The 27,717-nt window shown below is 38.0% G+C and overlaps 2 protein-coding genes across 7 annotated transcripts in view; one reads left to right on the plus strand and one right to left on the minus strand.

Annotated features, from left to right (window-relative positions):
• The first annotated feature begins 196 nt into the window (after nt 1-196).
• Nucleotides 197-22,520, plus strand: Serbp1 (serpine1 mRNA binding protein 1). 4 transcript variants are annotated; one of them, NM_025814.2, is made up of 8 exons: nt 197-627; nt 4,416-4,566; nt 5,105-5,245; nt 5,357-5,446; nt 6,037-6,156; nt 10,979-11,156; nt 14,866-15,039; nt 17,121-22,520. In NM_025814.2, exons 1-8 carry the CDS (start codon nt 315-317, stop codon nt 17,175-17,177), a joined length of 1,224 nt encoding a protein of 407 aa, NP_080090.2. In that variant the 5' UTR covers nt 197-314; the 3' UTR covers nt 17,178-22,520. The 4 variants fall into 4 exon arrangements, with proteins under 4 accessions (NP_080090.2, NP_001107037.1, NP_001107036.1 ...); NM_001113565.1 differs by having other exon boundaries at nt 6,082-6,156; NM_001113564.1 differs by having other exon boundaries at nt 5,375-5,446.
• Nucleotides 19,204-27,717, minus strand: part of Il12rb2 (interleukin 12 receptor, beta 2) — a 90,308-nt gene continuing 81,794 nt past the window's right edge. For 2 of the 3 annotated variants that reach the window (NM_008354.4, NM_001311141.1), the window contains one exon: nt 25,236-25,954. In NM_008354.4, the coding sequence (NP_032380.1) occupies nt 25,421-25,954 (534 nt within the window). In that variant the 3' untranslated portion in view covers nt 25,236-25,420. Of the gene's footprint in view, nt 25,955-27,717 lie in introns of all 3 variants that reach the window. The other variant, XM_006505617.4, reaches the window with a different exon arrangement.

Here is a 27,717-nt window from a genome sequence, read left to right on the forward strand (position 1 = left end):
CCCCACCTTCAGCGAGCACGCTGCACACTTTCCTTGAGATCCCGCCTCTCAGGCGCGCGCGAAGAGTTGCTGCGCAGTGCACGCTGGGAGTTGAAGTTCAGGAGTAGACAGCCATCCCGGGCTAATCAGTTGTGGCCTACAGGCCCCATGGTGCCGTGCGGCGCAGGCCGCTCCCGGATGTGTGCTTGGCGCCGGAAGAGAAGGCGGCCCCCCTCTCTCGGCCCGGCCATCTTGTGGGAAGAGCTGAAGCAGGCGCTTTTGGCTCGGCGCGGTCCGCTGCAATCCGTGGAGGAACGCGCCGCCGAGCCACCATCATGCCTGGGCACCTACAGGAAGGCTTCGGCTGCGTGGTCACCAACCGATTCGACCAGCTATTTGACGACGAATCGGACCCTTTCGAGGTACTGAAGGCAGCAGAGAACAAGAAAAAAGAAGCCGGCGGGGGCGGCGTTGGGGGCCCCGGGGCCAAGAGCGCGGCTCAGGCCGCGGCCCAGACCAACTCCAACGCGGCGGGCAAACAGTTGCGTAAAGAGTCCCAGAAAGACCGCAAGAACCCGCTGCCCCCCAGCGTCGGCGTGGCCGACAAAAAGGAGGAGACGCAGCCGCCGGTGGCGCTTAAGAAAGAAGGTAAAGCCGGGCGAGGCGGTGGGGAGCCCGGGCTGGCGGGCAGGACGGGGGCGTGCGCCGCCGCTTGCTCGTGCAGGCGGCGGGGCCGCAGAGCCCTCGGAGCCCCTTCACGGTGCGGGGAACGTGGCTGGTCCCAAGTCCACGCCGCTCTCTCGGTCGCTTGCTCGCTCGCAGGCTCGGCGGGAGCCTTCCTTCCCGCCTCGGGCGGACGGAGCGTGCTCCGAGAGGGCGGCCCGGGCGTTCCCGCCGATTCCTGCCGGGCGCTAGCCTCCTGGCTCTAGGCGCTCGGGAAGCAGCGCGGGCATTGCTTCCTGCCCGGCGGGCTCCTGGCTGCCGCTGCCTGCTGTGGGCTCCTGCCCTGCCATCTTGTCCCACAATGGCGCGGACCCTCAAGGAAAGGCCCGGGCTCAGAGTTTCCACTTGGGCTGCGTCTCCGTTTGGGGGTCCCTGTTAGAGTGGAGGGAGGGAGGAGTTGCTGTTTGGGTCCCACGTGTGTGTTTTGTGTTGTGCCCTTTCGCTCTTACGTTAGAAGAAGTTCCTGTAACTTACTGGCGAGAACTAAAGTGTTGGAGAGGAGAAGAATTTAGCCCCACTCATTTTAGAGGGAGTTCCGAATAAAAAACTGGTCATTAGTGGAACCCATCTCATGTCTCCATCTCTTCTTCCAACTAACTCCCTGGAGCCCCCAGGTCATAGGGCTTTGCTTGTTCTGGGCCTCGTGGGCGAAATGAGTGCCCAGCCTGTCATGTCCCGGCAGCAGAACTCAGGCTGCAGCTTTTCCTCCGCACGTGCGTAAAGCGTGGTCGGGTCTTCATTGGCGGCTAATGGTCTCTTCAAGGGCACTAGAAGTTTCATAGTTGTTTTGATTTTAGCATTCTTCTCCATTACTGGCTTATTGTGGATGAAAAGGCAAAGCAATTAGGGGCTAAAAAAGTGAAAAATCAATAGCGAGTACATATAGAATAACCTGTGAATCTTTAAAATTGGTATTATGTTAAAGTGCCTCTCAATGCCACGTGCTCATGAAAGGAATTGTTTCTCATTAGATTGTGTTAGGTTTGAAGTTTTTTGGGGGTGGTGGTGTCTTTCAATGAAGGCTTAGAGTAAAACATCCAGTTCCTAGTAGATTTATAAAAGGGAAGAGTTCTATTAATATATTTGGAAGCATAGTCTGGAGTGTTAGAAAACATCACTTGGGCAGAAGTACTGAGCGGATTAAGCTTCTTGACATTACATAGTTGAATAAGACATTTAATTTCTGTGTTAGGGACACTAGATAGTGTTATTTAAACTACTAAAATTTACCTCCTTTATGACTGTAATTCACAGAAGTACATGAATAAGTTGAGTAAATAAAACACATCACATAGATGAACTCAAAAAATGGTCAAAACATGAAGCATGATTTTAAATTATTCAATTTTCATCACAAAGCCAATTTATGATCTTGCCTGTAAACTAGCATAAGTCATCAATGGAGGACATTTTTATTTATAGCCAGGATTACGTTTGTCATTTACTTCAGAAAACTTTTTCACAATAGTAGTCAACCTTTTTTTTAGTTACGTCCAAGTCTTCCATGGGTTGTACTGGGTATTGAACTTAGAACCTTGTCCTTGCTGGGGAAAATTTTGCATTACACATCTCAAACCCTTAGATCACTCTTTAAAACCAGAGTTGATTTTAAATAAGGTTATATATACATATGGGGAAATTTTGAATAAAACTTCCAGTTAGTGCTGTGTGGTGGTGGTTGGTAGACTTGTAAACAAAGTACCTATCTGTAAGAGTGGAAACAATTGTTAACCTATGGTGTGTCCTGTGTCTCGGGAACACAATGCTGGAATGTAATGTTTTTCTACATAAATTTTGATGCATTTGTCTATTTGAAGAACTTGAATTGGCAAAATGTCATTAAAAGTAGACCAGGTTTTTTGTGTTTAGCAAAAAAAGAAAAGCAACTCTGGATATTAGTGCAGTTAAGAAACTCATGTATCTGGTAAGTACAGTAAAAGAACCTTGTATGCTTTTTAAAAAATTTTTTTTCAGTAGATGAATTTATATTTTGTGGTAAAAGTGGCCGAACCCAGCATTTTGCAAACTAAGTGAAAGTAGCTCTCACTGAGCTACACTCCCAACCACTTGATGAGTTTAGTAAGTTTTTTTCTGATTATGTAGGCCTCATACTGAATATTGGGTGGGGAAGCAAGCCATTGTTCCTTGGGTGTGTTTAGCTTGGTTATCATTACAAGTTCTGAGCTGGTTCTATAGCTCCACCCCAATACACTATACCTCTGATGAAATTTATGTAAATGCCACGGCATAAGGGCTACATTTAAGGCTTGCCCTGAGAATTTACAGAGACTGAGCTTAAATATTAAGGAATTTCACCTTTACTGTATGACTATAGTTAAAGATATCTGAACAAATGAATATATCCTGATGGTGTTCCATTTTCTTAGAATTAGTCACATGTTTAAATATTTTACAAAAACAATTTCTCAGCTGATTTTGTTTTTTTGACTATCAACACCTATGGCTTGGAAATTAGAGCATGTCTGAAATGTTAGGCATGCATTTAACTATCAACTTGTCCTTTAGACTACCAATAATTCAATTTAAATTGGTTCTTTTTTTGTGAGTTTCGTAAGTTATCAGGAGAAATAAAGGCAGGAAAATTAGTTAATGCTTTAAATACCACTTAGTGCCATAAGTTTTCTATTTTCCTTTTTTTGAGAGGGTTCTGTGACAATTCAGGGCTGTGCATGTTACTGACACCCTGGTAATGAGCTACATTTGCAGCCCCCTGAGCATGTAATTGCTAAAAGAAGGTCTTAGAGTGTCTGATTTGTGAAGATGCTTTGAAAACAAATACTTGCAAGAGCAGACCTAGAAAAAGGCTTTCTATCCATACTAATAATGAAGTACTTCCTACTGGTTACATGATAATATTAAAAACTTGGGAATGTGTACACATACTTGGACTGTGAATGTTTTGGGTCTGTGGAAGGTTTTTTTTTTTTTTTTTTTCTGATTAAATAGCTTTGCTTGTTTGGATTGAGTTTGGCACATGGTCTCTTTGTAATCCAGATTGGCCTTGAATTTGTAAACCTGCCTTGCCCAGTGTAGTGTTAGTGTTGTAGGACTGTCTAGTTCAAATAGCCATCTTAAAGTTGTTTCTAGAATAAGTGCCTTTTGTTTTCCTTTCAGAATTACAATTTTATAGAATCAAGATTTCACTATTGGCTCATCAAGATTATATAGAATGATACAGAGTGAATTTCATTCTTCTGAGGGGCATATTTAGTGAATGTCCAGTGCTTTCTTATTTATGAAAGCTGCTGGTATTGGCTTTGATGTCTTAAAAGCCAAAAATATATCCCTTGATTGAACTATCTGTAAGTTTAGAATTTTGTAGTAAGACTGACTTGGAATGGTACCTAGTGATTTCTGTGCCAGTTGTAGAATGCTTGTAGATGAAGTTTGAGATATTTACTGTTGAATAAGAATGTTTTAGTTTAGCTGGGCGTGGTGGCGCACGCCTTTAATCCCAGCACTCGGGAGGCAGAGGCAGGCGGATTTCTGAGTTTGAGGCCAGCCTGGTCTACAGAGTGAGTTCCAGGACAGCCAGGGCTACACAGAGAAACCCTGCCTCGAAAAATTAAAAAAAAAAAAAGAATGTTTTAGTTTGTTAAATATATATGGATGATGCCTATCAGATTTAATAATTTAGGCTAAACTTTGTGTATTATAAAAATGATTTGCTTATGTTGGTTATTTGTCATAAGGAATAAGGCGAGTTGGAAGAAGACCCGATCAACAACTACAGGGTGATGGGAAACTAATTGATAGGAGAGCAGAAAGGCGACCACCCCGTGAAAGAAGATTTGAAAAGCCACTTGAAGAAAAAGGTGAAGGAGGTGAATTTTCAGTTGATAGGTAAGTATTAAATAAGGTTTTATTGCTTTGTCATCTTATAGTTAGATCTTAACATAAAACTGTAAGTTGGACAGAGTAGGTGGAGTGATTACTTTGTGTATTTCAGGAAATGTAAATGCATGTTATTTACATTTTTGATAACATGTTTTAAGTTAGCTATCTTAGTAGTAATTTAATTAAGTCAGTGCCCAGTTTCTTTTCCTTCCTGTGAGTTTAAAAGGACAGTGGTATTGGTTCTCCCTCATGTCACATGCAGTCTCCATGCGATGATTGTAGTTTTTGTGTGCATAGATAGGTGAGTAACGTATGATATGCAATGAGGCAGTAAGTGAATGTGGTCTAACCGGCAATGCTTTAAAGACTACCAAAGCAGTTTTTAATTCTCCCATATATGAGTAGAAATAAACTTGGAATTTTCTACACCATATGTTTAGTTGTTGGGTTATGAGCCAGTACGCATATTCTGTATTTTTGAGCTTGGAGTGGATTTTGCCAGTTTCTGGAAACATTAGAAATAAATTTTTTAATTTGTTTGTAGACCGATTATCGAACGGCCTATCCGAGGCCGAGGTGGTCTTGGAAGGGGTCGAGGAGGCCGTGGACGTGGAATGGGCCGAGGCGATGGATTTGATTCTCGTGGCAAGCGTGAATTTGATAGGCATAGTGGAAGTGATAGATCGTAAGTCTTATATTGATTGTTGCATGTATGAGATTTAAATGTGTTTATTTAATAAAAACAAAATTTGAATTTCTAGAACTAAAGAGTATAATGTTAACTCAGTTTTGTTAGTTCTTTTTCACATTACAGTGGCCTGAAGCATGAGGACAAACGCGGAGGTAGCGGCTCTCACAACTGGGGAACTGTCAAAGATGAATTAACGTTGGTATTCTGATTTTTTTTTTAAAGTTAAATAATTTCAGTGAAACCAAAACTGCTAACTTACTAGTGGATTATCAGTAACTTAAATTTTGTTCCTAAAGGAAGAATGGATGTATATTAATAGTATACAATGGAAGAATTAGTACATAATGAAGTATATTAATAGTTTTATTTTGATAATGGATGTGTATACAGGCCTGAAGTCCTGTGATGAGGATGCTGGGAATATTATGACTAATAGTTCTAACTGTAGCTATTGTAGTCTTGTCCTTACAGAGTTTGATAAGCCCTCTTCCTCTCTTTCTCTGTTTTTGTTTTTGTTTTTTTTTTTGGCGATGGGCTTTCTGTAGTTGAGGCTAGCCTTGTACTTGGTATGTAATTTACAGCCATCTCCTACTGTGTCTGACTTAGAAAGCTTTGTTTTAAAAGTGTGTAGGCTAATTTAATAAATTTGTTTTCTCAGGTCTACTGGAGAGTAAAATTAGTAGAAATTAGTAAATATATAAAAATGTAAAAGTTTTTACTTTGGTATGAAGGAATTTTGGCTACATGTAAATGGACCTAGATGCCTTTCTTCTTTCTTTCCTTAGAGAGTCACCCAAATACATTCAGAAACAAATATCTTATAATTGCAGTGATTTGGATCAATCAAATGTGACTGAGGAAACACCTGAAGGTGAAGAGCACCCTGTGGCAGATACTGAAAATAAGTAAGTGGGTTTGTGTGAGGAAATATTACTCTGTCTGGGTGTTTACCAGTAAGGTAACTGTAATTTAATGCAGTTATTTGGTCGTACCAGCATACAATGAGACTTTCTTGATTTGAGACATTGTCTTGTGTAGTTCGGGTTGGTCTGGAATTCAGGATTCTCCTGTCTCACTTGTTAGTACTGGGATGGAGGAAGTGTACTACCACACTGTTGGCTGGATAATTGTACTGTTTTCCCACACCTTAGAAAGGTGTATGTATTTGGAAAGAATGTATGTATTTTTAGTAAAGCCTTTTAGAGCGAATCATAAAAAATGACCTGTAACTACTCAAGGATGAAGGAAAAGGAACAAAGTACTTTGTATTTGAACTTACATGATAGGATCTAGTAGTGATAGTGTTCTACTCTGAATAGGTAAGATTATTAAAAACTGAACCAAGTATTGGTTTTGTTATTTGGAGTGTTTAGTCATAGTTCAAAGTAATCTCACCATTTTCAGTTATAAAATAAAACTAGACAACTTGAAAAGACTTGGTAAATTAGGTCCAATTCTTTAAGTTTCTTTTATTAATGTGAATTTTGAGCAGCAAATTATTATTTGAAACTATGAAAAGCAGTGATGAGAATGTTTTAGCTCATTAACAAATATTCTTTTAAAATTTCATGTGTATGGGTGTTTGCCTGCATATGTGTGTTAGTGCACTGCATTCATGCATGCAGTATCTACAGAGGCTAGAGGAGGAGGAGGGTGTTGTATCCCCTGGACTATTCTAGTGCTATAGTAAATAATGGGATATTGGGTGTATCTTTTGGCATACTGATTTTATTTTCCTTGGATTTGTTGTGGAACTCAATTTCCTGGGTTATGACATGAGCATTGCTGTCTTGAAATCAGAGTAGCTGCTGCTAAACATTGGTTCTAGTTGGAGCTTACCAGGTGGTCTAAGGACCCTCTACCCTCTCTGAATATGTGTAAACCATTAATGATTGCTAAAGGGTAGGTAGAAAGCTCTTTTTTTTCTTGGTGTTATCTCTGTTTCCTATGTTACTGTAAATAAAGCCATACTCCTGTAAATAACTAGTGAAACTCATTGGTCTACCAGGCAACTAGAATAATTTCCTTTTGTGTGTTTGATTGGAGTAAATACATGTTTTTCATGTCTTCCCAGGAAAAGTTAAGTTCAGCATAATATGTTTTAAATTAAATGGTGAAATTGTCAGGTCTGTTTCTAGGCTTGTATTCTTTTATTCTTTGACAGTCTTTGCTTTCCATTGTGGTTGTATGGATGTACATTTGTGATATGCTTTGAGGGTGTTTTCTCTGAACCCCCACCAACATTTCTTTCTCTGTTAATAGCCATTTATGACTAGAATGAAATTGCTTATCATCCTGTAGTTTTGATGGTTTGTTTTTTATAGTCAGGGTCTCTTGTAACTCTGACTTACCTTGAACTATGTGATGAAGGATTATTTTGCTTATGTATGATCCTTTCCAAGTGCAGGGATTCTAGGTGTGCCAGGTTATGTCTGGCTTGCATTTCCAGGACTCTTCATCCCTCCTAGGTATACACTGCCTTCTGAGTTACATCCCCAGCCTTATTGCCCCCCCCTTAATTACTGATGTTGAAACTTTTTCATATACTTTGTGGCCATTTGTATTTCTTTTGAAAGGAAAAAAAAAGCTTTTTCTATCATTGACACCCCCTCCCTTTTCTTTCTTTCTTTTCTTTTTTTCTGGACAGAGTTTCTCTGTGTAACAGCTCTCTCTGGCTGGCCTAGAACTCGCTTTGTAGACCAAACTGGCTGCTCTTGAACTCAGAGAGATATGCTTACCAGGTTCTGGCCCCTTCATTTACCCATTTTCGTTTTTTGTTGTTGTTGAACTATTTGAATTTCTTACATACTTCAATTGTTGGTGAATATGTTATGTATTTTCTTCTATCTGTGCACATTGTTTTTTAGTTTGATGAAATCCTGTTGGTGAGATTTTGCTTTTGTTTCCTTGCCTTTTGGGGTCTTTGGCCAGACCAATTCCCTGAGGTGTTCTTGCCATTTGAACTTTGTTGATATTTTTTGTTATTTTTAATTTTATGTGCATAGATGTTTTATGTGAATGTATATACAAGACATGCATGCAGTACCCTGAGGAGGTCACTAGATCTGGGCCTCCGGTTGTAGATGATTGCAAGTATGTAGGTACTGATGTTCAAATCTGGGTTCTCAGGAAAAGTGGCTCTTAATTACTGAACCATTTCTCAAGTCCTGTTTGGTTTTTGAAGGAGGGTCTCACAATTTTGTAATGCTGGCCTAGAACTCAATATGTAGCCTAGGCTGGCTTCAGTTTACAAGATCTGCTTGCCTCTGTCTCTAGAGCTGGGATTGAAGACATGTGCTACATTTTCTACCTCTCCTCTAGGAGCCTGTTTTGCTTTGAGTCTGGTTACAGGTCTAGAAGAAACTATTGGTGGGCCTTGAGAAACATCAGTAGTGAAAGTCATTGCTGGTTTATCAGACTCTGCAAAATTAATTTCCTCATGTGGGGAAGGCATTATTTCAATCCATTTATTTAAAATTTTTAGCTGTTAAAGAATTGGTTTTCGTATAGAGCGTAGGAGAAAGCCAATGCTTCCTATTATCATTTATTGAAGATTGTCATTCTTCAGTGTGTATGTTCTTGGAATATTATGTAAAAAATCAATTGGCTGTAATTACATGGATTCATTTTTAGGTTTTCTATTTTGTTACTTGGAACTGTGTTGGATCTGGACAGTGATTCCATATAGGACAGTGATTCTCAGGCCACATTAGATCAGAGAAAGGAGTTCTTTCCAAGTTCCCTTTTTTCCAAAAGAGTAGCTCTGGTAGCTGGGCATGATGACATAAGCGCTTCAGGCGTGAATGCAAGATGATCAGGAATTCAAGGCCAGCCTAGCTACATTACAAGTTTGAGACCCTCTGAAGCTAGAGAAAAAAGGACTAGAAATATAAAGTACTATTTTGATGAGAAACTCTTAATGATGAGAGAAGCATTGTATTTTGTGAGCTTGTTGAAATAGGCATATCACTGGAATATATACGAAAGTAAATGGAAAAAGATGGCCTTTTACATTGAGAATTTTTATTACGTTAGTTGATGGTGGCGTGCAGCTTCAATTCTAGTACTTGGGAGGAAGAGACAGGTGGATCTCTTGAGTTTGAGGTGAGCCTGGTGTACAGAGAGAGTTCAGGACAGCAAGTGTTACACAGATAAACCCTATCTTGAAAAACAAAACAAGGCCTGGCAGTGGTGGTGCATGCCTTTAATCCCAGCACTTGGGAGGCAGAGGCAGGCAGATTTCTTTGTTCGAGGCCAGCCTGATCTACAGAGTTGAGTTCCAGGTCAGCCAGGGCTACACAGAGAAACCCTGTCTCAAAAAAACCAAAACAACAAAAGAATTTATATGTGAAATGTGGTTTACTTTGGAGGGGTGAGCATAATAGGGATTAATGGTACCCCGCAATACTCAGCACATCCTTTCTCTTTATTAAACAAAATTGAGTCACTTTCAGAGTGATTCTCAAAGACTGTTTCTCAGAAGAAAATTATATATTCATGGAATATTAAAAAGATTTCTCTGGTCAGGACCCAGGAGCAGTTGAAGTAATTATTTCTAATGAAAACAATGGTCACCATGATAGAGTAGTCTAGTCTTAGTATAGGGAAGCCAAATGTAAGGATATTTGAAGGATAAGTTTAAGAAGCAAAACTTCCAGTAGAGTAGTTTTTAAGGTACAATTACTGTCAGAATTGGTGAATTACTAGGGCAATTCCAGGGCTTTATTTCTATTTGGCTTTATAACCATTTGGAAAATGACTTGATAGACTTTATTCAACTTCCTGTCAAGATTGAATACAAATTTACTCAGGGAAGTTATAAGATAGAATCTGTCCAAATATAAAGAACTACATAAAGATATTTTAGCAATGATGCTACACTAACTCACTTGCTATCTTTGGAAGGAAGCAGAGCTTCCCAAAATAGCAAGTGATTTGTTTGGTGACATTTGGAATTAGACTTAGATATTGGATCCCTAGGCCTGTACCTTATGTAGAAAGGGGAACAGATAATTAAAATAGTTAAAACCTAGGGATTATATTGGGAAATAACTATTTTACTCTTTGCTTAAGTGCTAAAGTAGGAGAGCATTAGATATGGTCTCCTTTATGAAATACAACGATGGGGTGGGGTTGGTTCAGTCAGTAAGTAAAGCACCTGCTACTTGAGCTTCAGTCATGGGTGCACATCTGACAAACCTGACTCCTTTTAGTGAGGAACATGTATGTATGAACACCTGCGTGCACTGCATACACTGCTTTAAGAGAAAGTAGACCATGAAATTATTTATACAAGATGGTACAGTTTAAAATATAGTTTCAAAGAGATGTATATTAATGGGTTAATAAGGCCAGTTCAGGGTAAATATTCATTTAAGAAGGCTCATGTTGGACACGATCACTGGGTTATATAGAAAGCTGTGATTCTACTTTTGATAGTCTTTTCTAGCAGATTACTAACAATCAGTTTCTTATTGTAATTTGAAATACACATTTTAAAAATTTTGATTTTATATATTTGGGTGTTTTGCCTACATCTGTATATGTGTAACATTTACTTGTTTGTTGTTCAGAAGAGGGCTTTTTATCTTCTGGAGCTGGAGTTAGAGGGAGTGGTGACCGGTGGAGTATGAGTGTACCAAGTCTGTCCGTGTTCTTAACTCCCCAAATACTTTTCTACAAATTAGTATCTGCCATTAGGCATAAAATGAAAATTTTTTTCCACAGGGAGAACGAAGTTGAAGAGGTTAAGGAAGAGGGTCCAAAAGAGATGACTCTGGATGAGTGGAAAGCTATTCAAAATAAAGACCGAGCAAAAGTAGAATTTAATATCCGAAAACCAAATGAAGGCGCCGATGGACAATGGAAAAAGGGATTTGTTCTGCATAAATCAAAAAGTGAAGAGGTAAGGTTAAAATTGTTTAAATTTGTTCAGATGTGACTCGAATTACAGTTTTTATTTTTCATATGGATAACCTTTTTTTGAGATCGGGATTTCTTTTTGTGTAGTTCTGGCTGTTTTGGAACTTGCTTTGTAGACCAATCTGGCCTTGAACTTCAGATTCATCTGCTTCCGCCTCCAAGTGCTACGATTAAAGGCAGGTGCCTCCACTGCCTGGCTCATACGGATAACTTTTAAGTTGTTTTTTTTTTTTTTTTTTTTTTTTTTTTTTTTTTTTTTTTTAAAGATTTATTTACATGAATACACTGTAGCTGTCTTTAGACACACTAGAGGAGGGCATCAGATCCCCTTATAGGTGATTGTGAGAAGCCACCATGTGGTTGCTGGGAATTGAACTCAGGGCCACTGTAAGAGTAGTCAGTGCTCTTAAATCTGAGCCACCTCTCTAGCCTTTAAGCTTTATTTTAGTCTTATTTGATATAGGAACTTGCTCAGAAAGGAAAACATTCAGGACTTGGAAAATGTTAGTATTTTTCCTAATCTAAGAAACATGGGAACTAACGTAAATTTTTGAGAAACTCATGTTGACAGGTAAGGCTGTCATGAATCTGAAGGCTGAACATGAATCTGGCCAAACACATATCTCATAAATTATTTTTCTCTAGCAGTTTTTGTTGGTTTTTTTTTTTTTGTTTGTTTTGTTTTTGTTTTTTCGAGACAGGGTTCCTCTGTATTGCTCTGGCTGTCCTGGAACTCACTTTGTAGACCAGGCTGGCCTCGAACTCAGAAATCCACCTGCCTCTGCCTCCCAAGTGCTGAGATTAAAGGCATGCACCACCACGCCCGGCTCTCCAGCAGTTTTTGCTGACCTTTTTGATATATTAATTTATTCATGTCATAAGTTGGACTGTGCCAGACATTCAGACTGTCATGCAAAGGTAAAGTTAAGAAGGCAGCCCATAATTTACAAAATTTAATGAGATTTTGTTTTTCCACTTATTTTTTAAAGATTTATTTATTTATTTATTTATTTATTTATTTATTTATTTATTTATTTTATATAAGTACATTGTAGCTGTCTTCAGACCCACCAGAAGAGAACATCTGATTCCATTACAGGTGGTTGTGAGCCACCATGTGGTTGCTGGGAATTGAACTTAGGATCTCTGGAAGAGGAGTACAGTGCTCTTAACTGCTGAGCCATCCCTCAAACCCTATCCACTTATTTTTGATTTTAGAGATTGAACACGCTAAAAGCATATTTTCTGCCATTAAATCATAACCCTTAGCACTCACTTTCTCAATATGTTTTAGTTTATTAGACATAACGGATGGCAGAAGCCAATATGAAAAACCTTGTTAAATAGAATTGAAGTTAAATAGTTGGTTTTAGAGAAGGTTTTAGCATGATTTTTAAGATTTACTCTTATAAAGATATAAGTGGATATTGTTTGAAATGTCAAGTCTAAAAAAGTACATCTTGTTTTATTATAATGAATGTTTTTATCCTAGTTCTTGCAGATGAAGTAGTATTGTATGAGTAGAATGATATAGATGTAAATCCTGAGTGAGCTAAAAATTATTGTAAATTAAACTATGAAAGTTATTGTAGAAATTGCCATTTAATATTAATATGTTAGTATGAAAAAGCTAGTTGTGATATTAGGTTATTCATCAGTGTATTAAGATGTGTGTCCCAATTTAAAATATTTTCCTCTGATCTTGGCGGAAAACTACAGCAGTCCTATTTATGTGTGATATTTACCTTCTGCTGTTTTCAGTTAACCTTTAATCAACTAAGGTCAAAAATACTAAATAGAAAATTGTAGAACAATTTTATTGCCTGTCATTCTGAGTAGTGTGGTAAAGGCTTAGCATTTATTTTTCTCTGTCTAACTGCAGGTGTGAACCATTGATTTACAACTCTATGTGTGTGCATTGTGTGAACTTGCCCATTAGAAACCTAATATAGCTCATATATAGGAATAGAGCACAGTGTAGGTTTGATCCGCCTAGTTTCAGGCATTTCCTGAATTTTACAAATATTCTACAAATATTGGGTACTGTATTATATAAAGTAAGAAAACTTGATTTTTGAAGATCATAAAATACACAGTTGGTTTTAAAACATTGAAAGGTCCTTATTTATTAGGTCACTTTGGTTAATACATTTATATTATCTTTGTAATGTGAATACTTGTTTAAGTATGGGCTTACAGGTTTATTTAATATTGATACTACCTATTTGACATAATCAGGTGGTTCTGAGAAGAAATGAGCTTTGGGGAATGATAAACTTAAAAGCTGTTAATTGTATTCACAGAGCTGAGTCGGGGAGGATTAAAATCCTAGGTGTTCTAGAGAGACAAAAGCTGGTTTATTTGTTTGTATCATCACATTCTAGAACTCAGCCTAAAAATTAAGAATGTGCTCTGAGTATCAAAAACTCCTTTTTAGTAAACCCATCCAGATTCAAATGTATTCACTGCTTCTGTGTTTTAGAAAGTTAATAAATGACACCAGTGATTTTGAAATTCCAAACATTTAGATCCACAAGCTATAGAAAGGATTTTTATTTGGTGCTGTTGTAGATTCATAGGCATAACTTTCAGATTTCCTTAACATTTATATTTGTTGATCTAGTGACATTAAATATAGTTGTCATAACTAAAGGGATGGAATTTAATTTGCGTATCATACAGAAACTAGTGTAAAGAAAATGTTCATTTGTGTTTTAAAGTAATAGCAACTGTGATTTCAGGCAGCCAGAAAGGATAGTGTATACATCATCCTCCAAAAATAGATTTTATTTGTATTAAGAATAAGAACAAGTCACCTTTGATTAGTGTTGGGGGAACTTTTCAGCCAAGGCTTAAAACTATTTCATCTAGAATATATAAAAGCCAGGCATTGGAATATAAGGTCTTATACTCTTCTTGCTAAGTTTGTGGTTTTTTTCTTCCCCTTTTCAACCCCGAACACTACATAGGAGAGCAAAAAGGATAGAGAGGAAAGGAAAGACATCCCTGGATATATTCAGGGATTGGGAAGGGGATTATGTTTTTAGACTACTTCCTTTTAATTAAGAGTGTTGAGTTCCTTGGGATAAATTTGATCTTTGCAATCAGGTTATCTAATTTCTTGTTTCTTTGTATATAAACCCTGACCAACCAACCCACCCCGCCTCTTGGTGTCCTTGCATTTATATATCTTCCGAAAAGTACCCAGAATTCCAAATGTTACACAGTAGCATAAACCACAGCAGCTGCTGTGTTTGGTCTTAAAGTCCTGTACATTCAGCCTTGGGAAGGTAGGTGGTCCTAGTTTTGAAAGAATATAGATTTTAAAACCCTCAGATTACAAGTAGAATCTACAAGCCTTGTCATATTGGAATAGCAATTTGAAGGCAGTGTCTTAAATGCTACAAATACTGCTGAAGAGTCACAAGAGTGGGGACTTGTCACTTGTATACCAGGAATCAAGGATTGGTATCGCCTGCAGTCGGAGGAATTTGTTAACGAGAATTCATTCTTCAAGATCACTTCCTGAGCCCCAAATGAACTTATTACTTGTTGAGCTAGATAGTAGATATATATTCATGCACATAAAGTACAGCATTCGTGATTCATCTTTTAGTGGAGAAAGCATGTTCAAAAATTTTGCACTATTGCTTTTATATTAATTACTCAGGGGCCCTTACTTAATATTTTAGGCTCATGCTGAAGATTCAGTTATGGACCATCATTTCCGGAAGCCAGCAAATGATATAACATCTCAACTGGAGATCAATTTTGGAGACTTAGGCCGCCCAGGACGTGGTGGCAGAGGAGGACGTGGTGGGCGTGGGCGTGGTGGACGTCCAAACCGTGGCAGCAGGACTGATAAGGTAATTTTAAGATGCCTTTCCGTTTTAAGCAACTTAAGACTTGTGATTACTGGCTAGATATTTTGGAGGAAGGGGCATAAACAGAACTAAAAAAAGAACTAACAAGAAACACCATTTGCAACAAGGTTTCACTGTGGATTTCTGGCTGGCCTGGAACTCATTATGTAGACTAGACTATCTTTGAACTCATATCTGCCTGCCTTTGCCTGTGGAGCCCTGAGATTAAAGCCATGTGCTACCACATCTGGCCTTTTTTTTTTTTTTTTTAAACCAAGTTAACCATTTTTAACTTAATGGTTAGAGTAGTGCTGCCAATAAGTTGACTTAACCATACTTTTGAATTTTTATTCTCTACCTGTCAGGGTGCTGTTACACTTTTTGCATGCTGGTATTTATTTTTACTCTAGGTATCTCCTTACTGCAGAATAAGTCCTGGTATAGAACGATTTTGGGATTGCAAAAGTTCTCCTGAGACACTAGTCTATTATTTAATTAAGAATGGGATTCATGCCAGGTGGTGATGGCATATGCCCTTAATCCCAGCAATTGGTAGGCAGATCTCTGAAAGTTCAAGACCAGCCTGGTCTACAAAATAAGTTCTAGACAGCCAGGGCTGCACAGAGAAATTCGATCTTGAAATACAACAAAAACGTGGAATTTAATGTTGTTTTTGTCGATGGGTATTCTATCAGGCTGTCTCCAAACCTGTCTCGTCCTCCCAAAGCTAACTAGCCCTTTGCTACCACTATAAAACAAGTTCTTAATGACAATTTTGAAAGATGCCCAAGGGGTTGAATTTGAAATCAGAATTGTCTGTTGATAGTATTAAGGATAACCTTAGTGTCCAGTTTGAAATAAATCATAAGATCCTGAAATCTTACTTTTATTTGGGGGGCTTTTTTGTTTCTGAAATGTGTCTCATTTTATAACCCAGTCTGTCCTGGAATTTACTCTGTAGACCAGGCTGCCTCTCTGGGTTTAAAGACTTGCACCACCACACCTGGCTTAGAAATTGTTTTTTTGTTGTTGTTGTTGTTTTTTTTTGTTTGTTTGTTTTCTGTTTTTGTTTGTTTTTTAAGTACCCTTACCTCAGTGGTTTTCAACCTTCCTAATGGCTGCAAGTTTTTTCCTTATGTTGTGACCCCCCAACTACAACATTGTTTTTCTTGCTGATTCATAACCATTTTTTTGCTACTGTTGTGAATTGTAATGTGGATCCCTGATATGTAGCCACTCTAAAAAGGTCTTTACATTCCTACACAATCACAAAGGGGTTATGACTCACAAGTTGAGAACCACCACCCTATCTACTACTTTGGAGGCTGCATATCGTGGTGTGGTAACAATGCAATAGGTTTTGTTATCAGTGATGCTTTTTCTACTGACTTTTAAAGAGGAAGGTTTTACATACATACATATCTATCTATCTATCTATCTATCTATCTATATGTATATATGAGGATTTTCAGTAACTTGGTTTGTTTTCCAGGCTGTAAGTAACTGGGTTCTTTTCTAACTTTGTGCTATTTAAATGCCCACTGATTGTTAAACCTGCTTTTATATTGATAATACTATAATGTTGCTAAGTGAAAAGTACAAAGTTAGTAACAAAGTGAGAGCCCACATGTTGCATGGAAATCTCCTTACATGAATTCATAAGTATGCTTGGTTGTGGTAGCACATAACCATAACCCCAGTACTTGGACATAGGTCATCATGGTTTGATGGTGACCTGGGCTACAAGTGGCAAATCTTGTCTGAAAGGGGTGGGAAGGAAGTGTCACTCTGGTAGAACACTTAACCTAGCATGTACAAGCCATGGGTATGATCCCTAGCATGTCAGGTAAATTACAGTATTTCACTGCAGAAAGAAATGCATTGCAAATATATGTAGTAGTTTTATTCTGGTTTATGATTTTTTTTTAAGTAGAAGCTTTGATCTATTTTGTGTAGTGTATTAACATGAATTTTTTTTTTTTTTTTTTTTTTAGAATTCGGTGTCTATACTAAGTACAGACACTAGCAGGCTATTTTCAGGATTGTGGCTAATTTTGTGTTTTTGTCTTTTTTTCCTTCCCCAGTCAAGTGCTTCTGCTCCTGATGTAGATGACCCAGAGGCCTTCCCAGCTCTGGCCTAACTGGATGCCATAATACAACACTGGTTCCTTTGTGGACCCTCCTGTTCAAAGCTTTTGCATGCTTAAGGATCCCAAACAACTAAGAATTAAAAAAAAAAAAAAAAAAAAAGGACTGTCATTCATACCATTCACACCTAAAGACTGAATTTTATCTGTTTTGAAAACGAACTTCTCTAGCTACACAGAAGTAACAAAATATGTTAGTCAGTTTTGTATTTAGAAATGTATTGGTAGCAGGGATGTTTTCATAATTTTCAGAGAATATGCATTCTTCATGAATACTTTTGTATTGCTGCTTGCAAATATGCATTTCCAAACTTGAAATATAGGTGTGAACAGTGTGTACCAGTTTAAAGCTTTCACTTCATTTGTGTTTTTTAATTAAGGATTTAGATGTTCCTTCAATTACAAGCTGGTTTTAAATATTGGACATAATACTGGTTTTAATACCTGCTTTTCATTTTCACACATGGTCAGCTGGGACATGTAAACTTCTGACTTACAAGATTTTCTGCTGTGTGGAATACTAACCACTATGTATTTTAACTATATTTTCATTTGGAAGTTGAAAATTTTCTTTTCACATCTTATGATAGCTAATATATACTAAATCTTTATACAGAAATGTCAGTACTTGAACAAATTCAAAACATTGGTTTATTAACCTTTGGCTCATGCATGGTTTATTAGGTTCCGATTATACCTGATTCACCTATATTTACTTTTAAAATGTATGACTTCCTCATTTTAAAAGTAAAACTAAACACAGCTTTTGGAACTTGTAAACTACTTATTGTTCATAGATACAGCCTGTGTTCAGTGAAATCGTTTTGTGGGTGTGGGTTTTATCTTTCCTTGAACAAGATGGGCAGAGTAAGTTAGTCAATACCTAATAGTTTAACTTGTATAAAATAAGAGGCTAGCCATTTGGTATTTGTGTATGAAAGCCCCCAAAATCAAAATGTTTATCCATAGTCAACAATCTATTTGGTTTTATAAAAACGAAAGGGCACGCATTGGTAAGTGTGTTGGGATGGAAAAGTATCTTAAGTTTTAGTATTTCAAAGCCAGCTTTAATTTGGAACAGCACCACCATCCATAAATTTCAAAACAAGTTATCTTGTTTATGAACTTATATGTTATGATTTGGTATTGAGTTGTTAGTGTTACATATCAGTTTTCATTTCCTCTACTAGAAAATAGGTAATTGATAAATTCTTTGAACAGAAGCATCACTGCTTATTAAAAAGTTAGATATATAGAATGATTAAAAATCCAGGTTTTCTAGGATATTTTTATTCACATATATTGATTAAATAGGGAAGGAATTTTATTCAAAGCTTTAAAGACTAGTCGTCAGTTTTTTTTTTTTTAAACCTCTGTTGTAATTACAAAAATACTGGAGATCTTTTTTGCTAGTTAGGTGATTGGTTTCATGTACACATCTAAAAGCTACTATATAGTATATTTACTCAATGCATTTATTAATCTTGTTGCCAGCAAGTCTGACAGCTTGGAAACAAGGGTTTTTTTGTTTTTTAATAGACTTGAGCTGGTGGCTTACATGTTCTGTATTAGTGCTGCTTGAAGTTTTACATGTTCAGATCCCTGCTTTTCAGAGGCAAGGATTAGTCCATTTAGACTTGGTGACCCCTTTGAGATTGTAGCATATGCTCCCTTAAGTCAGTATGCTTAAACTTTAAAGTATCTTACTTCTTATTTTAATAGTAATATCTTTACAGATTTTTAGCAATGTGTTGTAGAAAACACCTGCTCTTAGAAGCACAAGTTTTACTCACTGAGTCACTGTAAACAGAAAACACAGCAGCATTTATTTTATTGCACATTCAGAGTAAGCTGAATATGAAGGTGGTTAATTCTGTCTGATACCTGTGAATTTCCTTTCAGAATCACTTTATGTCAAGAGCTAAACGTAAACTTTTTGTTGAAAATAACAATTTATTTTCATGCTCATTTCCTAAAAGATAAAAGCAATCAAGTGGGAACCCCTTTATATGTTTCTTGGTTTCCCTTTTTCATTATCGTAAGATAATTCTTGTTTAAGATTTTTGAATGTTTAGATATCATTAAGGTGAGGTTTTTATTTGATAAGTCTGCTGAGTCCTATACTTGCTAGGATACCTATCTTGATTTTCAAGAGTGGGTATAATGGCTTGAATGCTGTTAAAGGTAAACGGCATCAGTTGGAATTTGTGGGACATTTCCAGGTGGGCTAAAGGGAGGGTATAGTTCTTAGTTGAATACTATTTGGGGTTGCTGGGAGATCTTGAATGTAAGAGCAGGTTCTATAGTTCATTTATTCGCTTCAGGATATGTCATTTGCAGAGTTGTGAATGTATTTGGTTTATTTTTGGTATGGGTTTGCAGAGAGATGACTGTGCATTCCTTCTGATTGTTATTTTTATAATTACTAGAGATGACTGAAATAGAAAAAAAGTGTTGTACTGAGTTTGCAAGTGGAGTGTAAGTATTTTGTGTTGAAATTTAAAAAAATATCTTAAGAGCATTAGCAGGTGGAAGAAACCAGGTGTTAAAAATTAATAATGCAAAGCTACATGAACCTTACTGATGTTGACCTTAAAGGTAAGACATTTTAGGCATATCTGTGGACAAACTGCCAGACATTAGCTAATTGGTATAGTATACCTATGATACATGCAGTTTTGCTTCCCCCACCCTACTTTCTTGTACTGGGTATTCAACCAGGGCCTTGCTCATGCTGGGCAAGTTGCTTAACTATAACCACAGTAAAGGAAAAGGTCCAGGAAATATAATACCCCTAACCCCTGTAATTGTAAAGAAGTTACTATGTAAATATTAAACGAAAGTCAAATCCCATGTTAACTAAAGAACCAGAAACCAGACTGAGCAGCCTTAGTCATTTTCTGCAGTGGCAAAACCAATTGCCAGGTGATTTGTGGGGTTTTGTTTGTTTTTGTTTTTTTTGTGTTTTTTTTTTTTTTTTTGGCTGATTTGAAATGCTAGGGATTTGTGTGTCCTGGACACATGTTCTGTCATCAGACATTCTTCCACTTGAATTGTTGGGTTTTCTTGGGATAAGTAGCTGCTGAAGTGTAAGTAGGTTTTGCTAGCTATGTCCTGATTTAAGAGCTCCTTTAAAATAAAGATTTATTTACCTCTATATGCATTAAATCCTGCTACTCTTAAAGCAGTCCTGTCACTTTAAAGTGAGATGTCTTTCAGGTAGCCATTTATCCATAGTCAAAAAAGTAAGAGACAGTATCTAGTAGTTTTATTTTTTAAAATTTTAGTGTGTGTTACTGTCTTTCTTTGTCTTTGATCATGTTACAATACAGATTATCCCATTAAGTTAGGAAGAGGACAATGATTACTTAGAACTGGGATTATAATTCCAGCCCCTGAATTTGCTAATATTAAACAAGATATTTTAGCTTAAATTATTTTGCACTGCATTACTTGGCTTGTGTTTGCAGTTGTCATTTCTAAAACTTAGTGCTAATGTTGAGTATTAATTTTATTTTCATACACGGAAATTAAAGTGGTCCAGGTTAATTTGACTAGAGTAGTGTTAGGGATTAAGTGTGCGTCTAGCCAGTGAGTACTAAAGGAGTGAGTACTAAAGGAGTGAGTACTAAGGGAGGTAGTTTTGTTGTTTTGTGTTGAAGAGATGGAGCTCTTAGTAATTCAGTAATTTAGTAATGAGTTCCATAAATATGTTCAAGATGATGTATGGTCTCTCCTGTTGCTACATAAACAAGTATATGTCTCCATGGTCAGTATTGCAAGCTGGTTTCAAACTGGATGTCTACAGCTTTGGTTTTCCGAGAGGGTTATAGATGGGGCATTACCATGTCTGGCAGCTTTTTTCCCATATTTTTCCTGAATTCCAGAATTTCTGGTAGTTTCAACTTGATTTTATATACCTTTTAAGTATATTCCTTATGTATTCATGGTTTACTTGGGTGCTAACATCTAACATAAAGTTAGAAAACTTTTGTTGTGTGGGAGACCTGTGTGTCCGCATGGGGGATGGAATGGTGAATCCATATTCTTAGCAGCTAGGTAAGAATGTATGTGCCTCACACTTTCAAAAGAAAGTGAGACTTGGTCACTATATTTTAAAAAAAATCTAGATTAAATTTTTTATTAGTAGTGATAAGCCTAGCCTCCATGTATCTCATAAAGAATCTAGATTAACTTTCTATTAATAGTGATAGGCCTTAGTGAAAGGGTTGATTAAGTCTGGTATTTAAGTAAATAATGACCAGGGGTTTTGTTCCTTATATTTAGTTTTGGAGATAGTTATTAAAAATAGAGTTCCAGTATGTTTCTTACTGGCTGAGAACTTTTGTTATATAGACCACAACTAGGCTAGCCTCTAGCTCATGAGTGCTGGGATTAAAAGTAGGAGCCACTGCACTAGACTTTTTATAGTGTTTTTAAACTAGTGAAAATATTCTTGAGTTTCAAGGTTTTTGAGAAGTTAATGAGAATCACTCTACCCTTTTTCTGAAAACATACCCACTAAGTATACTGTATAATGAAGATAGAACTTTCAATTACTTATTCATGGCACAAAATTAAGACATTAATTTGGGTAGAATTACGAGGTGAAAGTTTATTCTCACATAGTGTTTAACAGGCACTGCTAGGCTTGGTGGTACTTGAGGTTGAATTTAAGGGTTATAATCTGAAGTCTTGTTAAATAGCATCATCCTATCTTAAAACCAGATCTCTGCACATTGAAAGATATATCAGTGAAATGTAGGTCTTTCGTGAATTTAGCACACTTGTCTGGGAAGGGAGCATAATTGGGGAATTGCTTATATTAGATTGGCCTGTACCCATTTCTGTTGTGATAATTTCTTGGTTTATGATTGATGTGAGAAGGCCCAACTTGCAGAGGTGCCACTCCCAGGGGTTTGAATTTATTTCTTCTAAAAAGCAAGGTAAACAAACCACAGAACAGCATGGTCTTTTGCTTCAGTTCCTGCTTTCAAGTTCTTTTTTCTGATTTCTTTCAGTGATTAGAATGTATAAATAACTGTGCTGTCAGGGCTGCATTTGGTCAAAGTCTTATCACAGCCAGAGAAAGCAAACTAGGACACAACTTGGTTCCAGATGGGGAATATTTCCTGTTGCTTCAAAGCCCAATGGGTTGGCTGTTTGTGGAAGATGAGAGAGCAGGCCAGTTAACTGTTCCTCTGTGGTCTCTGATTCTTTGCCCTGGCTTCTTTTGATGATGGTCTGTGATTGGAGTATGTAAATGAAATAAATCCTTTGTGCTCCATCTTGCTTTTGGTCATGATGTTTTATCATACCAATAAAAAGCAAACATGCAGAAGTTGGTACCATTAATCTTTTCACCAGCTCATACAGGTCCAATGGACTTGTATGGTCCTCTCACTTAAATGTAGAAGGCAGAGGCATTGGATTGCATAGCCTGGCCCCTAGATTTAACAGTAAGTTTTGAGCCAGTGTAAAACTTGTTTAAGTATGTGCACTGCTTGCATGCCATGACCATGGAGGCCAGAATTGGGTACCAGATGTGGAACTGGAGTTAAACAGCATGTTGGGAGTAGAAACTATATGTTGCAAGAGCAATTGCTCTAAACCACTCAGCTATTTATTAAGTTAGGTATCAAAATGTGAAAGGCTAAGTCTAGCTCTAGCATGGGTTTTATCCTTACCATCACTAAAGAATATTACAGAAACGTGGCACAGTACAGTTTAGTTTTTTTGCTTTAGAAGTCAAGATAATGCAGTCCAGTTCCTTGAACTCTAGTTAGGATTTTCATTGTACAGATAGTATTTGTCTTCAGAGGGCCACCATTCTGACTTACTGCTGGGAAATCACATGTTCTTAGGATATTAAGCTGTTATCTGTTGAGAATTGAATTGGTGGTTATAATTTTATTGAATATTTGTCTAGCTGCCCTTCAGAATCCATCTACTAATTAATTTTAGTTTCTCTAATTAATACTGGCTACCATGCTTTGTAATCTTTGCTAGCTGATAAAAATATTTAAATAGTATTTGGTTTTCATTTCTTTACAGTCGACCACACTTAATGGATGCATATACTTTGTGTCATTGAAGTGCAGACTTAGTTATTTTTATTTGTATGAGAGCCCAGTTAAGGAACCTATTTTCTGTGTTTTACAGTTTTTATTATTTTGGTATAAGCTATATATTTCAACTTGATTCTTTCCATTACTCAAATTGCAAATGCCACCTTGTTCTCTGCTTCTGGGGAGTCCAACCCAAGTTCTTGTATGTGGTAGGCTATGTGTTTTTATGTGCTATATCACCGAGCAGTTTTAGTTTTAGTCTGAATTGCTTTTCTATTGTAGGAAAGAAGGAAGGTCTTTTCTGAACTCTTAAATGAAAATGTTTTGTTGTAGAAGTTCTACTTTCTCAAGTAAAACATTTCATAAGAAGCACAAAGTGAACATGAGTCCTGTAGGGTAGATGGAAAGTAAAATCTTTGGAGGGCTTCATCTTTGATATCAGAATGGTAGATAACTTTCAGGTGACTCCTACAAACAGATCCTAGTGAGAAAGAAGCACAGGCATTTCTTTTCCTCCTTGTTCCAGGACATGGGCGGCCTGTGGTTGTAACTAAAAAGTGGTGGTGGGTTTAGGACTAAGGGGAGAATGCATGGGAGATGGAGTTTAACACTCCACTTGCCTGCAGATAGAACTAGAAAAGAATCTGCCTGTGGAAAAGGGACATTTTCAAAGCAGTTTTGAGTATCCACCTAAATTTGAAGTCTGGACAAAGCTCAGTGAAGTGCTTGCCTAACTATGCTCTGGATCCTCCCTTCTTCATACTAATAAAAAGTCAGGGAGGTTCCCATGAATTCCCTTTGGTGTGCTATACACTGGTGTTTAGCTTCCAGAGAATTGTGGAATTTTATTAATTAAAAGGTAGATGTAAGTTGTTGGTGGAATGTATTTTAGAGTTGAAAAATACCAAGGAATGAAAGACTTGGAACTTTGTTTGGAGTTTTATCTGGGGATCAAGGGAAGATGTTTTGCAAGAAGTCATCAGAAATTACTTGGGATGGTAAGGAAAAGTTACACAGACCTCTGACATTCATTGAGACATCTATCAGGCAAATTCTTAATGTACATTAAAAGTATTTTCTCCCCCCCCCCCCACTCCCAACGTGTTAATGTCTCGGTGGTTCTTATAAAGGTTATGCTAGAGTAGAGGTTAGGAAGCATTACAGCCGAACAGGTGACAGGTGATGTGGCCAGGCACTGTACTGGGAAGCCCTTGCCAAGTTGGTTGTAGTATAATACCAAGGGATAAGAGAATCTTATGAGAGAGTATGGAAGAGGCCTTATATAGGTCTTTAAATGAGTTTAATGAGCTGAGAATTAAATAGGTAGAGCTTTGAGGGAAGAGAAAATCCATCAAGAGTACATCAATTCATGACATTGCTGGTGAATTGGCCCAAGAAAAGGTAGCCTTGTAATGGCAGTCGACTAAGAATGCTTATGTGCAAACTGATAGCTTCAATTTCTAGAGGTGCATAGAAAGTTTGGTAAACAAAGACAAGTTTATAGGACTGGGTTATATGGGCATGTTGCTAATTTGTTATGTTAGAAAAAGAAGTACAGATTTGCAATAGATACTTTGTTAAATGAAAACATCAAACAGAAAAGTAGTGTTAATGGAGAGGATGGGTTGGAGATGATGAGGGTTGATATTTTAAAGAAAAAAAAAACTGTCTTGAACCTTTCAAGTGGCACTGGACGTAATCAGTGGTATGATAGGAGAGCATGCTAAGTCAGGCCATAGTTAGGAAGAAACATCAGCAAGGTATGGGTTCTTGTAGACCAGAGATAAGTGGTGTTGAAGGCAGCACATGATATAATTAGTTAAATGGAATAAGCACAGAGGCAATTTTCCATCAAACCGATAGAGATTGACAGATGTTGAAACTGTGTGTGTGTGTGTGTGTGTGTGTGTGTGTGTGAGAGAGAGAGAGAGAGAGAGAGAGAGAGAGAGAGAGAGAGAGAGAGGGAGGGAGAGAGGAGGACGATGAGCATGACTATCTTGGGGTCCTTTCTATATGATATCAGTGTTGGTGTATTGCCACCTTATCCATAAGACTTAAGTACCTATGGTGAAGCTAATTTTATCCAGAGACAGCTGGCTTGTCTTCACTGTCACAGACCTTTGGAGTAGGAACTGGGCAGATAAAATGAGGTACGTTGGCTTTCTAGTATCAAGCCTCATTACTCATGAGGGAGTCATAGCCCATCTTTAACCGATCTAGAGTCAGCCGCTCACCACCGAAGATGAGTGGGCGGAGAGAACTTGATGCAAAAATGGAAAGAGAAATATGTTGATGCTCCAGGTCAAAAGAATCAGTTGGGTCAGCCTCATGTGGTGACAGATCTTCTATGTTGGAGGGTAAATAGCCTTCATGGCTAGGAAGGTAGTTCACTGGGGTGACTGTCAAGGGGCTGGTCAGGTTGGCCAGTTTTGAGTCAGGGTCTCTGCTTTCTAGCACCTTGTATAGGTTCACTAGTTGTCTGGTCTCAGCTGTGAGAGTTCCTGTAGCTTGTGGATTGGCAATATACATTGCATCTTGCTTGGAGGTAGAGTAGCCTTGGAATCCTTGGCCTCTTTTGAAGTAATATGGTTGTCTGACAACTGGGATCATGTGGTAGAGGACTTCATGGATGATCAGGGGCTCAGGCTCTTCAGGAGTGGGCCATGCCATCAGGAGATTATCCGTAGGTAGCTGGATCTTCTCCTGTGAGAAGAGTAGATGTATAGGTTACTTTGACAGCCCATTTCTCCAGGTTTCCGGAACCTCACCCTGCTGCCCTGCTTCAGCCTGGTGAGAAACTATGGGCCTTTAAATTTTGGAGGGGCCAGAGCCAGATTTCACTCTCATCCACCTCCTACCCTATCACTGCCATTCTCCAGCCAAGGAGAGATTCATTGCTCAGCCTCAGGCCACTTGCTTCCCCCCCCCCCTCCTAGTAGGAAAGGCAGAAAGAAAAAACTTAGGGCAGTCTGGAGAGAAGGATGGAGTATTGGAGGTCGAGGGAAATTGGTGAACTAAGCCTTCTAGTTTGTTGCCCATTACCCTTTTGTTGAGAATCAAACTCAGTTTGTGTAGGATAAGGCATATGCTTTACACTCACTGGATCACACCCCTAGCCCTGTTAGTACTAGAAAAGAAAAAAGGATTTAGAAATGGGAAAGGCTACTCACGAAGCACTTTTATTAAAGACCGCTATGTAGCCCTGGCTAGCTTGGATCTCTACCTCCTGTGTACTAGGATTAAAAATGTGATTAAAGGCATCATAACATCTTCATCGTACTTTGGGGATATGCTAAGGGGCTTGGACTTTGGACTTCCATGGTTTCAGGTAAGGAAACATGTCAGATTTGGCAATTAGGAAAGATCACTTGAAAGCCAGGTATGGTGGCGCACGCCTTTTAATCCCAGCACTTGGGAGGCAGAGAGAGGCAGGCAGATTTCTACAGCCTGGTCTACAGAGTGAATTCCAGGACAGCCAGGACTACACAGAGAAACCCTGTCTCTCTCCAGCCCATATAAGAAACAGTTTTTCTTTTTCACAATTCACTGATTATTTGTACAAAGTAATACAAGTACATAGTTAAGAGGTCAAAAAGAATATGCAATAAAGATGAAAAGGCTTCCTATTCTCAACTTCTCTCCAGAGGTAGCTACCGTAATAATCAATGTTTGTATTTGGCTGGCTTCTGTAAGGGCTATCTCTGTCATACCCAGGATCACTAACTACATTAAGCAATTATTATAATTTGTGTGTGTGTGTGTAGAGAGAGAGAGAGAGAGAGGTCTTATGATAGCCCACACTGGTACTCCTGCTTTGACCTCCCTAGTACCGAGATTATAACACCACTACCATCACCACATACACTTAGACATGGTTAAAAAACCCTTTAAGCACATATAGGCGTCTTCATGCATGTTTTACTTGAACTTACATTGTGGTGAATGTACTTCTGCCATGTGACTTTTGGCATGTGTTTATATGACAGTTTCTGTTACTCTACTGTCTAAACCTTTGGGCATCTTAGCATTTTATCAGGGCTTGTAGAATCTCTTTGTCTCTCTTTCCCAATCAGAGTTCATGGTTATAGTATGAAGAGCAGTGCTTTCACCTAGGAGAGAGTTGGCTCCCACTGTGATTTAGGCTTCTATACCTAAAACATTCTAATGTTCAGCTCAGTTGGTTCAAATCCTGGTACTTGAATCCACACCAGCAAGGCATTTATTAAAGCTTTGTGGCTTTCTGTTGTGTCTTTTGACCATTGTGTCATTATCACTATACTTGCTCTTGTTACCTAAACAAAAATCCTTTAATAGAAGTCTTCAAGTATGGTTATTCTTGGGAAGGAAATGAAAACTGAAAAGAAATGGACATGGACTCCAAGCATTGGGAGCCTGAGGCATTTGGGATCTCATGATTTTGAGGCCAACCAGAGCTACAGAGTAAAGTTCTATTCTTGCTGTAGTAT

The sequence above is a fragment of the Mus musculus genome, chromosome 6 (assembly GCF_000001635.26).
Source record: "Mus musculus strain C57BL/6J chromosome 6, GRCm38.p6 C57BL/6J".
Lineage (NCBI taxonomy): Eukaryota > Metazoa > Chordata > Mammalia > Rodentia > Muridae > Mus > Mus musculus.

Excerpts from the sequence above, each read along its gene's own strand:
- Serbp1 (NM_025814.2), top strand. The coding sequence starts at position 315 with ATGCCTGGGCACCTACAGGAAGGCTTCGGCTGCGTGGTCACCAACCGA. Across the intron at positions 5,246-5,356 it reads CATAGTGGAAGTGATAGATC|TTCTTTTTCACATTACAGTG; the intron begins GTAAGTCTTATA and ends CAGTTTTGTTAG. Across the intron at positions 6,157-10,978 it reads GTGGCAGATACTGAAAATAA|GGAGAACGAAGTTGAAGAGG; the intron begins GTAAGTGGGTTT and ends TTTTTTCCACAG.